Source organism: Hemiscyllium ocellatum, chromosome 7 (assembly GCF_020745735.1).
Source record: "Hemiscyllium ocellatum isolate sHemOce1 chromosome 7, sHemOce1.pat.X.cur, whole genome shotgun sequence".
Taxonomy (NCBI): domain Eukaryota; kingdom Metazoa; phylum Chordata; class Chondrichthyes; order Orectolobiformes; family Hemiscylliidae; genus Hemiscyllium; species Hemiscyllium ocellatum.
The window spans coordinates 73,421,254-73,434,712 of record NC_083407.1 but is presented as its reverse complement, the minus strand read 5'-3'; the positions used below and the strand labels follow the sequence as shown (position 1 = coordinate 73,434,712).

Below are 13,459 nucleotides of genomic sequence, written 5' to 3'. Positions count from 1 at the left end.
CCGGGGTGCTCCCTATCCTTCTTGAAGCCAACCCTGATGATTAGACTAATGTCTGGGCAAGTAGCCCATCAGGATGTGAAAACATTTGGGAGCTGTGATTCATGTGCCAGAAGCTCTGACAACCAGTGCCCAGCAACCCCTTTTTAGCCATGAATTCCTCTCCATTAAATGTGGAAACTTACCGCTGTCTAGCATTAACAGCCTTTCACCTTGATGAGGGCAAAATTCTCATAAATTCAACTGGCCATGGTTGAGTTATTTAGTTTGGTTTTCCAAAGAGGTGGTGACTGATCATCTTGAATGAATGAAAACATTGAATTGTATCAGTGTCAGAGGCTAAGCAATTAGTCTTGAATTGAAAACTGGCCCAAAGCAGCCGGTGCTCTCGCGACACTTACACTTAAGGTTTTGCTGGATACTGAGCATTAGGCCTAGATTATATTTGTAAACTGTGAATATCAACCAGATATTGCAGTTGGGGCTTTGTTACGAAGCAGATTATGAGTGTTATGAGCTGAAATGGAGGCAAGTAGGCCCCAGTATTGCCGTGGAGACAGGCAGAGCACTACTTCTCTGTGTCACTCCACAAGAAAGGAAGACGTCAAAAAAAAGTAAATAATATCAGTGGCCTGAAGTAGTTTCTTTCAGCACCAATGGTTAGACCATTATAGGTTCAGAAAAACTGAGTGGAGCATGCCCAATGAATGCTCTGCCTATTTTTTTTTAATTTTGCCCGCGATGTCCAGGAGTTTATTGCCTGTTCCATACAGGGTTTTTTTCAAAACATTCATACATCCTTGAATATCAAATCAGGAGCTAGCACAGCTTTAGAGAGAAAATGAGTGTGTTCAGAAATTGAGCATCACCCCCACCCCCTACCAAGCTCCTACCTTCCCTCTTCAACTTCTCATTTTTTGCTTAATATTTATACCTCATGTCAACTAACTTCTCTCCAAAGTACATTATTTGCTGAACTTGAGATTCCAAAATGGATCAAAATCACTGCCGAGTGCTGCAGTTTCCTCCCACAGTCCAAAGATGTGCAGGTTCGGTGGATTTCCCATGTTGAATTGCCCCGTAGTGTCCAGGGATGTGCAGGCTAGGTGGATTGGCAATGGGAAATGCAGGATTAGCAGGATAGGGTGGGATGGTCTTCAGAGGGTCAGTGCAAACCTGACGGGATAAATGGCCTTGATCTGCACTGTAGAGTCTATGACTCTGTTGTATGATTTTACAGTTCTGCTCTACCAGGGCAGTAATACTTAAGAATCTTAGAATTTGACCCTCAGATTTTAATGAACTGATTACAACAACAAAGCTTGCATTGAAAGAATAAGTGGTCATTATTCAGAGCACCAGAGAAGCAACACTGAGCTGTAATTATTGGGAACTGGTGTGGTCACTTGAATCAAACACCACTGCCAGTTGGATATGTTCTGAGTGCTTCCCTATATGTTAGCTCACATGACATATACTACAAAGACTGGGTGCTTTTGTGGTAGGTGCCTTGATGCTTAATAGAAAGACTAAATATTTACACTTGCATCTCAACTGAAAATCACACAACGCCAGGTTATAGTCCAACAGGTTAATTTGGAAGTACAAACTTTCGGAGCGCTGCTCCTTTGCTAGGTAGTTAGGTTGGATTATAACCTGGTGTTGTGTGATTTTTAATCTTGTCCGCCCCAATCCACTGCCGGCACCTCCACATTAACTCAAGAGTTGCACATAGTATGTGTTCTGTGCTTTCTGGCTCTAACTGTTACAATGCGTATACACCATGATAAAGTGAAATGTTTCATGTTAAAATTGCATAGATGCAATGGAAATTTGTTTTGTCATTAGAACTTTGAACACTGGTTGATTCAGATTTCATAATAAATGTTCTCTTTTTTCCTTTTAAAAAATTCTTGCAAGCCACAGAAGAGAAAATAAGGCGAGCTACAGAAGGAAACAAGAGTGATGATGATAGTATTAAGGAGCCTCTTGTAACAATGGGTGATAACATTATCAAAGGACATGATGAACAGTTCTTGGGAAAAAACATTTCTCCATCTAAGGTACCTGTCAACCAGCATTCAACAGATCGGCCAGCTGCCAGTAGTCCTTCTCTGCAAAAACATCTTCACACTGTCAGCTCTGATTCCGCTATTTGGGAAAATGATTCTAATCGAGCAGAGACTCTTATTCAACAGAGAACACCATGGAATGGTAACTCTCATTCACTGATTAGGTAGTCATATTTTAGGAAAAATACATCAGTTATACTTCAGAGGAGAATTAGAGATGGCTGTATTTTCAGTGACAGGGATCAGTATCTTCTCGTTGGTCCCTGACATTCAGTACTTAACAAGAGCAAAGATAAAAGTGATAGGAGCAAAAACAGGCATTGCTGGAAAAACTCAGCAGATCTGGCAGCATCTGCAGAGAGAAATCAGAGTTAATGTTTCGGGTTCAGTAACCCTTCTTCAGAACACAACTCAGTTCTGAGGAAGGGTCACTGGGCCTGAAACATTAACTCTGACTTCTCTTGACAAAATGCTGCCAGATTTGCTGAGATTTTCCAGCAATTTCTGTTGATGTTTCTGATTTCCAGCAACCACAGTTCTTTTGTTTTTTTACAATGGTGATAGGGTTTAAGATATTTAAAAACATGTTGCAGTTGCTTATTTACTAATTTCCCTTTTCTTTTCTTGCATCAGATAGTGCATTAATGTGTATGGAGTAGGCAGTATTTCCCAGAAGTAACAGGAGATGTGAATGATTTAATTCATGTTGTGCTAAGTATGTCAACATACAAAGCAAATAACTGATTTCTGGGAATGTCTGTGGTAATATTGATATGATATTTGGCTATTTGTTCACTAAGATTGTGGAAGTTAAGTTGAAATACAATTTCCTGCAACATTGTCGAGGGCCATAAATAATGTTGTCGTGTGATTTATGTGCACTTCCTCCAATTTAATATACATTTGAATTACCAAAATCAAGCTGCATGATTGTTTTGCTGAATTTCTTCATTCTGCTTGTGACGGAGATCTTGCCCTTCCTGGGATTCACCACTCTAACTGCCCAATTTATTCCAATGGCTTTTCCATCATTGGCTTCCCACGCTACTCCAGTCAAGGTAAGAAGTGATTCCAAGGACAATATCATTTCTTTCTTCTCAACACCTGAACAATGACATTAACTTTAGCTATTTTCCCTTTTGCTTGTAACTCCTCATTCATCATCCATATCTTTCCATCTGTTACGGAGGTGCACATTTTAACTTTCTGCCAGTATTGTAACTGGTGGTGAGCTGGAAGTTTACTCAGTGCTCCCGAAAGGAAGCCTGAACTAATTTGACTTCTAGGCTCCATTCAAATCCTACCAGCCACTTACCACATGTTCTATGCAGGATGTCAGTAGGAAAGGGTTGGAAGACCCAGGGTCTGCAGGTAGCTTGTGATCGGATAGAGGGGAGAGATCTATATCAGAGAAGGTCTGAGCTAAACCTGATGGACCTGGACCATAGGAGATCTTGTTGTATAACATAACGGTTCCAAATTGTCTACTCACCTCCAGCCAATCTGATGATGGACAAAGTCTTGGCTGAGGAAAGGCAGAAGATCTTAGGATCTCAAAGGGAACAGATCTATTATCTTAGGTGTCTCAAAAATCTCAGTAATAATGTCTGTCTTGCCAATGTAACTTGTATCTGGTTGCTATCATGCAATAAATTACGTCTTATTTAAAACAAGAGTCCCTTCATTTTTTAGACAGCCTCATGGATTTCCTCCACCACTTTAGACCAAGTATGCCCTGTAGACCCAGTTAGAAAGTGAGGATAGCGACAGCTCCCTACCCAACCACATGGTGATGCAACAGATATCAGCACTGTAAGGACAGGAGAAGATTTGTTTGAATGAGCCTTTTCTGACCGTGGATCCTCAAGCCCCTGTGGGGGATACACCACTGCAATTTCCTACTCAAGCTGTGAATCGGTGGTCTCTTTAAAACTGAGTTGCTGTGCACCCCTCCATTATTTTCACTACACAATGCATTTAAATATTATTGCATGCATGTACGTGTATTATTTATCATAGATTAAGATCGATGCTGTGGATTTCAGGCTATGGGAGTATTGGTGCTAAGCTAAAACTGAAGTTATGTCTGAATAATTTCACCAAAACCATGTTTGCATTTGTTAAAAAAAGAGTGGTATTGGATAAGTGTTCTTGTTGCCTTCATAGTTGATTGGGTTAAAGTTACTAGCAGCTCTCAGTGGGCTCAAGGTACCTAAGCAGCCAGGGGTGATTTTAACTGGCCATGCCACCTTACTAGTAGAATTGTATGTAAAAGTTGCTATTGCCTAAATTGTTTTATATAACTGTATTCAAGTTGTGCATTCTTAACAAGCAATTATGGGCAACACAGTGGCTCAGTAGTTAGCACTGCTGCCTCACAGCACCAGGGACCCAGGTTCGATTCCAGCCTTGGCCGACTGTGTGTGCAGAGTTTGCACATTCTCCCCCTGTCTGTGTGGGTTTCCGCCGGGTGCTCCGGTTTCCTCCCACAGTCCACAAATGTGCAGGTCAGGTGAATTGGCCATGCTAAATTGCCCATAGCATTAGTTAGAGGGAAATGGGTCTGGGTGGGTTACTCTTCGGAGGCTCAGCATGGACTTGTTGGGCTGAAGGGCCTGTTTCCACACTGTGGGTAATCTAATCATTTTGTCATTCTCAATGGGTTGACCTTGGTATAACAAAGAAACAGGGTATTTCTGTGAAGTAACGCTCTCCATTGGTTTAAGTGGTACACTACAAAAAACAAGATGGTTGCGGTTTTTGAAGGTCCATTATCACAGCTCCAGGACATCTCTGTGGGAATTCCTGAGGGTAGTGTCCTAGTTCCGATCAGCTTCAGCTGCTTCATTAATGATCTTCCTTCCATTGTAAAGTCAGAAGTGGAATGATCAATGATGATTGTGCAATACTTAGTACTGTTCGCAATTCCTCAGATACTAAAATCTGGACAACATCTAGGTTTGGTCTGTTAAGTGACAAGTTGCATTCATGCCACACAATTGCTAAGCAATGACCATCTGCCACAAGACAGAATCTAACCATGTCTCTTGACTTCAATGGCATCAGGATCACTGAATCTCCCATTATCAACAATCTGGCAGAGGGAGGGTTTAAATTAACCAGAAACTGAACTGGAACCAGCCACATAAATACTGTGGTGAGAAGAGCAGATCAGAGCCTAGGGATTCTTCAGCAAGTAATTCACTCCTGTCTCTCCAGTCCCTGTCCACCATCTGCAAGGTGTGTGCACCTGTCCCACTATCCAAGTTCTCATGCACCTGCTGCCCTAGTTCTCATAGAGGTGGAGTTTTTTTCTCAATCAAATGAACCTTGGCAAGTTTCTACAAAGCATTTAAGCGGCACAATGTCCAATGTTTGTCCGTCAATCAAAAACTAAAGCTGGTGATTTGGTATCTTACTTGCTTTTTTTTGAGAACTAACTACAGAAAGGAAGTATTTAATTGAATGCAAGGCACCTTGGGTCATAATTCTTTTGATTCATCCCTGAAATGTCGCTGGCTGGGCTGGCATGTATTGCCCCATCCCTAAATGCCCTGTAGGAGGTGATGGCAAGCTGCCTTCTTGAGCTGCTGTAATCTTTAGGGTCTAAGAACACCCAAATGCTTTGTGGAATGAACATCTAGAATTTTGATCCAGCGACACTGAAGGAACAGGGATGTAGACTTAAGTCAGAATGACCTTCTTGAGGGCAATTAGTGTACACTGATTAAATGCCAGCTTAGCCAGCAATCACTACATCCCAAGAAAAAAATAAATCGAATGTTGTTCAGTTTGCAATTGCTCTGATGAAATGTCACTGACCTGAAATATAATTCTGTTTTTCTCCCACTGAGTATTGCCAGTATTTTACAATTGGGGAATGTCCCTGCTAATTTTTGACTAGCACCATCGGATAGATACTGTCCCCAGGAGACAGATGAGCCCCAGTGTAATGTCTCATTTGAAAGGAGAGATCTTTGACAATGTAGCACTTCCTCGGGACTTCACTGAAGTGCGAACCTGAATAATATGTTCAAGTATCAGCAATAGAGCTTAAATGTACAATCTTTTGACTGAAGGGTATGTGTAGTTTATTTATCAATTTCCAGGTTTTCTAAAAAAAAAGCATTTGAAGCTTACCAGTCTATGATTTTATCAGACTCTAGAGTTTAGACTTGTACATCTTGTTGCCTTTCTTAACTCAGACCTTGTGAAGGAGTTTGCTCATCTTCCAGTTTCTAGTGTGTTTTTGAATGTTGCAAAGTGGTTGCGTTTTTCCAACCAATCAGAAATGTAAAATTGATTGCTACAGTGCCAATAAAGATGGCATTTTAGAGGTTACCTCTGCCTTGTATATCACAGTTCACTGTCAGCCACTCCCTGAGCAGCCCAGAGAATACTCTCTCAAGAAAGGGGCCATCCCCAGTGCTCATCAGGGAACTTTGTATGCATGAGGTCAAGATGTCACATGGCCCAATCAAGTTCCATGTTTCAAAATATGTTTACTGACTAATTCTCTCTGACTCTTTTGGAAGGTCTGTGTGAAATATTCTGGAACAAAATCTGCTAATGTTGCTGGCTCCCCTGGAGTGATCTCCCTTAACCAGATATATCAAATGTAAATTTGCCAAACCCAGTCAAGCCAATAGGAAAGTAAAAAGCAGGTCAAAAACAAAGCAATGGTGATGCATACATAGTTTATTAACATTCATATATTAATCAAAGGCATTCATCATTCATTTGTTATTTGACAAACTTAATGGACTTTGTCTGAAAGAAAGGAACTGATTGGCTAGATAAAAGGAAAGGTTTTAACTGTATTGCACCTGGATTTTCAGGAAGCAATTTCAGGGTATTTAAAAGGGACTTGTTTGGAACGTATTGCAGGAAAAAAAATAACAGCATGTACAGACAGTTAGTTGATTGTAAGTAAATGAAAAGTTACAATAAATAAGAAGGGTTGTTTTTTTGGTGTGGTGGTCTGTTACCAGCATTGTTCCACAGGGATCAGTGCTGGGTCCACTTTTGTTTGTCATTTATATAAATGATATACAGGTATTTCTGTTATAACACGTGTTTTGACAATGCGAATTGGCTATAATTTGCGATTAATGAATAGTGGACACTGTTTGGATAGTGCAAACCTTGTACTGCATAAGTTTAGCAATTTTCTATAGCATGAGGTTGCACAGGAATGCAAACATCATGTTATACCAGAAATATCTGTGGATGAGAATATAGAAGGCATGGTTAGTAAGTTTGTGGATGACACCAAAATTGGTGGTTTAGTGGATAGTGAAAAAGGTTTTTTTTTAAGATATTTTTATTAGAAATTTAACTTTTTTACAAGTTTACAAAAATAAGCAAAACACTCAAATACAAACATTGATATACAATTAAATCAAATATACAATAGTCAAAATTTAACAAAGGAAAAAAAAATACCGAAATAGAAAAAAAAAACAAAACTCAACTTTCGAAAAAGGTTTTCTAAGATTACAAAGACATCTTGAAGCATTGGGTCAAAGGGCAAGGAGTGAGAGATAGTGTTTTATTTGGTTAAATGTGCAGTGTTGTATTTTGCTAAAACAAGCAAGTACAGGATTTATACAAGTAAAAGTAGGGCCTTGAGTGGTGGTATAGGAGAGAAAGACCTAGGGATTCAGGTACGTAATTCTTTGAAGTTTGCATCATATGTAAATAGGAAAGTGAAGGAGGCATTTAGCACACTTGTTGTCATTGCTCAAACCTTTGAGTATAGGAAATGAGACATCACGTTGAGGTTGTACAGGATCTTGGTGAGACCTCTTCTGGAATACTGTGTCCAGTTCCTGTCACCCTGTTATAGGAAGGATATTACTAAATGGGACAGAGTTCAGAAAGGATTTGCCAGGATGTTGCCAGGATCAGACGTTATAGGGAGAGACTGGATAGGATGGGACTTGTTTCACTGGTGCATTGAAGATTGAGGGGTGACCTTATAGAAGTTTATAAAATCATGATAGATAAGGTGAATAGCAGGTGGCTTTTCCCTAGGATGGGGCAATTTCAAGACTGGGGGCATTTTTTTAAATGAGAGGAGAAAGATTTAAAGAAGATAGCAGAGCAGTGCTGAGAGATAATATAGATTCTGTGGAGATTAAGGTTGAATCTGTTTGCGTGGAAATTAGAAATTCGAAGGAGAAAAATTCACTATAGGCCACCAAATAAAAATAGCACATTGGAGTGGGCAATAAACAGAGAACTAACTAATGCCTGTAAAAATGGTAAGGCAATTATCATGGGGGATTTTAATCCATATATCGATTGGTTGAACCAGCTCGACTGTAGCCTTGCGGAGGAGTTCGTTGAGTGTATCCCCAATAGTTTTCTTGAACAGTATATAATGGAAATGATGAGGGAGCAAACTATCCAAGATGTGGTTCTGTGTAATGAGACAGAAATAATTAGTGACCTCATAGTCAGGGATCCTCTTCGGAGGAGTGATCACAGTATGGTTGAATTTAGAATACAGATGGAAAGAATGAAGATAAAATCCAACACCAGGGTCTTGTCCTTAAATAAGAGAGACTACATTAGGATGAGGGAGGAGTTGGCTAAAGTAGACTGGAAACAAAGACTTTATGGTGGGACAGTTGACGAGCAGTGGTAGACTTTCAAAGTAATTTTTCAAAGTGCTCAGCAAAAGTATATTCCAGTGAAAAGGAAGCACTATAAGAAAAAGTAATCTGCTATGGGTCTCTAAGGGAATAAGGGCAGCTATCAAATTGAAAGAGAAGGCACACAAAGTGGCCCAAGATCAGTGGAAACTAGAAGATTGGGAAAGCTTGAAAGGACAACAGAAAGCCATAAGAAGAGCTATAAAGAAAAGTAAGATAGAACATGATAAAAACTACCACAGACTATCAAGACACATTGCAAATGCTTCTATAAATATGTAAAATGAAAAAGAGTAGCTAAAGTAAACATTGGTCCTTTAGAGGATGAGAAGGGGCAGTTGTCATGAGATATGATGAAATGGCTGAGGCATTGAATAGGTGTTTTATGTCTGTCTTTACATGCCAGTAATTGACAAAGTGATGAAAGTAGGTGAAGACCTGGAAACAATCCAGGTAGGAAGAGGTAATATTGGGCAAGCTAATGGAAGTAAGGGTAGACAAGTCTCCTGGCCATGATGGAATGCATCCCAGGGTACTAAAAGAGATGTCAGGAGAAATACCAAGTGTACTCGTGGTAATTTTCCAAATTCACTGGACTCTGGGATAGTTCCAGCAGATTGGAAAACAACAAATGTGACACCACTGTTTAAAAACAGTGGTGGACAAAAGTTGGGGAATTATAGACCAGTTAGCTTAACTTCTGTAGTGGGGAAGATGCTTGAGACTCTTATCAAGGAAGAAATAGCAAGGCAACTAGATAGAAATTGTCCCATTGGGCAGGTGCGGTATGGATTCAGGAAGGACAGGTCATACTTAACTAATCTTTTGGAATTCTATGAAGATATTACAAGCATGGTGTACAACGGGGACCCAGAGGATGTGGTGTACCTAGATTTCCAAAAGGCTTTCAACAAGGTCCCGGACAAGTGGCTGCTGCATAAGATAAGGATGCGTAGCATTGCGGGTAAAGTATTAGGATGGATAGAGGATTGGCTGACCAACAGGAAGCAAAGAATGGAGATAAATGAATGTTCTTCTGGTTGGCAATCAGTGACTAGTGGTGTGCCTCAGGGATCAATGTTGGGACTGCAATTATTCACAGTTTACATAGATGATTTGGAGTTGGGGACCACGTGTAGTGTGTCAAAGTTTGCAGATGAGTGGCAGAGCAAGGCATGCAGAGGACTGTGAAACTTTGCAGAGGAGCATAGAGACTTTAAATGAGTGGGCAAAGGTCTGGCAGATGGAATACAATGTTAATAAATGTGAAGTCATCCATTTTGGTAGAGTAACAGTAAAAAGGAATATTACTTGAATGGTAAAGAGTTGCAGTATGCTGCTGTGCAAAGGAACCTAAGTGTCCTTGTGTATGAATTGCAGAAGGTCGGTGTGCAGGTACAACAGGTAATGAAGGAATTTTGTCCTTCATTGCTTAAGGGATTGAGTTTAAAAGTAGGGAGGTTATGTTGCAGCTGTACAAGGTGCTGGTGAGGCCACAGCTGGAGTACTGCGTGCAGTTTTGGTCTCCTTATTTGCAAAAGGGTGTACTGGCACTGGGGCGGGTACAAAGGAGGTTGCCCAGCACTACCTCTTCCACGATAAGTTGATTCTGGAGTTGAGGGGTTGGCTTATGAGGAGAGACTGAGTAGACTGGGATTATGAGAAAGTGGGGACTGCAGATGCTGGAGATCAGAGCTGAAAAATATGTTGCTGGAAAAGCATAGCAGGTCAGGCAGCATCCAAGAAGCAGGAGAATCGACGTTTCGGGCATAAGCCCTTCTTCAGGAATGAGGAAGGTGTGCCAAGCACACTAAGATAAAAGTTGGGAGGAGGGACTTGGGGGACGGGCATTGGGAATGTGATAGGTGGAAGGAGGTTAAGCTGAGGGTGATAGGCCGGAGAGGGGGTGGGGGCGGAGAGGTCAGGAAGAAGATTGCAGATCAAGAAGGTGGTGCTGAATCTGAGGGTTGGGACTGAGACAAGGTGGGGGGAGGGGAAATGAGGAAGCTGGAGAAATATGCATTCATCCCTTGTGGTTGGAGGGTTCCTAGGCTGAAGATGCAGTGCTCTTCCTCCAGGCGTCGTGTTGCCATGGTCTGGCCATGGGGGAGGCCAAGGACCTGCATGTCCTTGGCAGAGTGGGAGGGGGAGTTAAAATGTTCAGCCACGGGGTGGTTGGGTTGGTTGGTGCGGGAGTCCCAGAGGTTTCTCTGAAAAATTCCGCAAGTAGGCGGCCTGTCTCCCCAATGTAGCTGAGGCCACATCGGGTACAGCGGATGCAGTAAATGATGTGTGTGGAGGTGCAGGTGAATTTGTGACGGATATGGAAGGATCCCCTTGGGGCCTTGTAGGGGAGTGAGGAGGGAGGTGTGGGCGCAAGTTTTGCATTTCTTGCGGTTGCAGGGGAAGGTGCCGGGAGTGGAGGTTGGGTTGGTGGGGGGTGTGGACTTGACGAGGGAGTCGCGGAGGGAGTGGTCTTTCTGGAACGCTGATAGGGGAGAGGAGGGAAATATATCCCTGGTGGTGGGATCTGTTTGGAGAAGCTGAGAGAACAATCAAAACTGTAAAACTGTTAATGTCCAAGATTATAGGTTGGAAATTAGCATTGCTAAGCTACAGTTCAACATTATGACACAATGGATATTCAGCAGAGCTGCTCATGGGAAGAAGATTAAAAACAGAAATGTCATTGTTAAAAATGCAGTTGCATGCTGAACATCTGAGGACTATGAATAAGATCAAGGAGAAAGAAAGAAAAATACCTCAGCAACAGAAATCTCAAAACACAGGGCAAAGATACTGCCAAGTTTGACACTGGATCAGAAAATCTGGATAAGAACTGATCAGGCAGAAGCAAAAGTCCAAAGAGAAACAGATCAACCAAGCTTATACCTGACTGCAGGTGCAGGGAAAAGAAAAGAAAGAATTGATTTACCTTGAGCCAAGCATAGAGACTGAGTATGATTTCCACCAGATGTGGGTCAGAGGTCCCCATACTACATTGAATACTATACAGGATGGTTAAACAGTCCCCAGAATGTTAGAGAGCTACCAACCTCATATAGAAATTAGACAAAGCAGATTGGAGCCTCCAGTCAGACTTCTAAATTGTTTCAACTTCTGAAGTTTGGACTTTGAAATGTCTGGGAGAGGTGGTAATAGCAATAATATTAATCATAATAATGGCAATGCAAATGATTAAAAAGCAAATTGCTGGAATTATATAAATGAAGTAAGAGAAACTTAGTATAATGGAATACGCAAATACTGACAGTGTTACCCCAACATCAGCAGAAGCATTTGAGTGGAAGGAGGCAGGCAATGGAAGAGGACTTAAGGAACTATATTCTGTAGCCTGTAAATATATTAATGCTAGTAAAGAGGTCACAGTACTGAAAAGGGTGAGAGAGCCTTATTCAAGGATGAGGATGAACTGGGGTGCTACATACCGGGAGAATTTAACCTAGCAGGAAGGGAGCAAACTGAAAGAGAGGATGTGTCAACACCCAACTTCCAAAGATACATAGATATATGACTCAAGTCATAGCAACAGCATATTAACCACGGTAAAAATGTGTTAAAGAAATTCTCTGATCAAAGTTTTGGTCATCAGTGTAATATTTTCCTCTTTGATTTGGTGTCAAATGTTGCTTTATTACGCTCTCTTGAAGCATTTTGGAGCATGTTATTGTAATAAAGGATGTTTTTTTTGCAAGCTGCCAATGATGTTTATTACCAATGAGCAGTATGTGTAATACTGACTGCAGTCAGCAGGTAGCATGAATTTAATCTGCATTGCAATGAACGGATGCAGGCTAATTTTGTAACCTAATCCAATCCACATGTCTATTGTTTGATATTGGCCAATACATTTTTCTTGCCTAAGCTGCCATTAAGGCTTTTTTTGGTTTTGCCAACCTGCTGTATTATCTTAAGTTTCAGGGCACCTGGCTTGAGGAGAATACTGGATTTAACCCTCTTCCCTTACACATTAGGTTATCCAGACTATTGCTGTTGTTGGTCTCCTTCCATTTCTAATTGCTATCTGTGTATACTAGTGTGCAGTTTTCAGAATGCATCAGTATAATGTTTTCTTAAGCTTTTATTTTCTTATCAAAGTGAGATTTTACTGAATGTGTATTTCACTAAAAGTAGCAGATTAATTCTGAATCATTGTTTTGGAGAACAATGTCTACTTCAGTTAATTATTTTTGTTTCTGATTAAGTGCTGGCTATATTAGGGTAATTATTCTATGATGTCCATATTTCCAATATTATTTCTGACGTTTTACCTTACATGGTGGAGTAGCTTACTGATGTTCTGTCAACACTCACCATGGAAGCTCTTTCTGAGTATAACCTGTCCAGTGACTGCTGGATCATGGTATGTTGCAATTGAATTAAATCTGGTTTGTATAACTCAGCAAGGATTGACAAACGTCCTAAGGTAGCTGTTGTGTAAGAGTCTGAAAAGGTTAATGCTGAGGAGTGCCTTAAGCACCACCTACTGTGATGATGTTATATGGTTTTGGTAGGAGGACAGCTTAAGATCGCAAAGGAATAAGACCCACCATCTGAGTCTTCTTCATAGTTTCAGTATCAATATCTATCACATGAATGTAACTTGTATGTAGTTGCTATCATGCAATAAACTACATCTTGTTTAAGATAACAGTATTTTCTCATTAGACTACCAAGTCATTTTCCTGTATGTGGATCCCTCCCCTCAAA

At 40.8% G+C, this 13,459-nt stretch overlaps 1 protein-coding gene across 2 annotated transcripts in view; it reads left to right on the top strand.

The window, feature by feature from the left end:
- Positions 1 to 2,421, top strand: part of pde1a (phosphodiesterase 1A, calmodulin-dependent) — a 239,350-nt gene extending 236,929 nt beyond the window's left edge. Inside the window, exon 14 of one of the 2 annotated variants that reach the window (XM_060827979.1) lies at positions 1,918 to 2,421. In XM_060827979.1, the coding sequence (XP_060683962.1) occupies positions 1,918 to 2,237 (320 nt within the window). In that variant the 3' untranslated portion in view covers positions 2,238 to 2,421. The remainder of the gene's footprint in view (positions 1 to 1,917) is intronic. The other variant, XM_060827980.1, reaches the window with a different exon arrangement.
- The last annotated feature ends 11,038 nt before the right edge of the window (positions 2,422 to 13,459 follow it).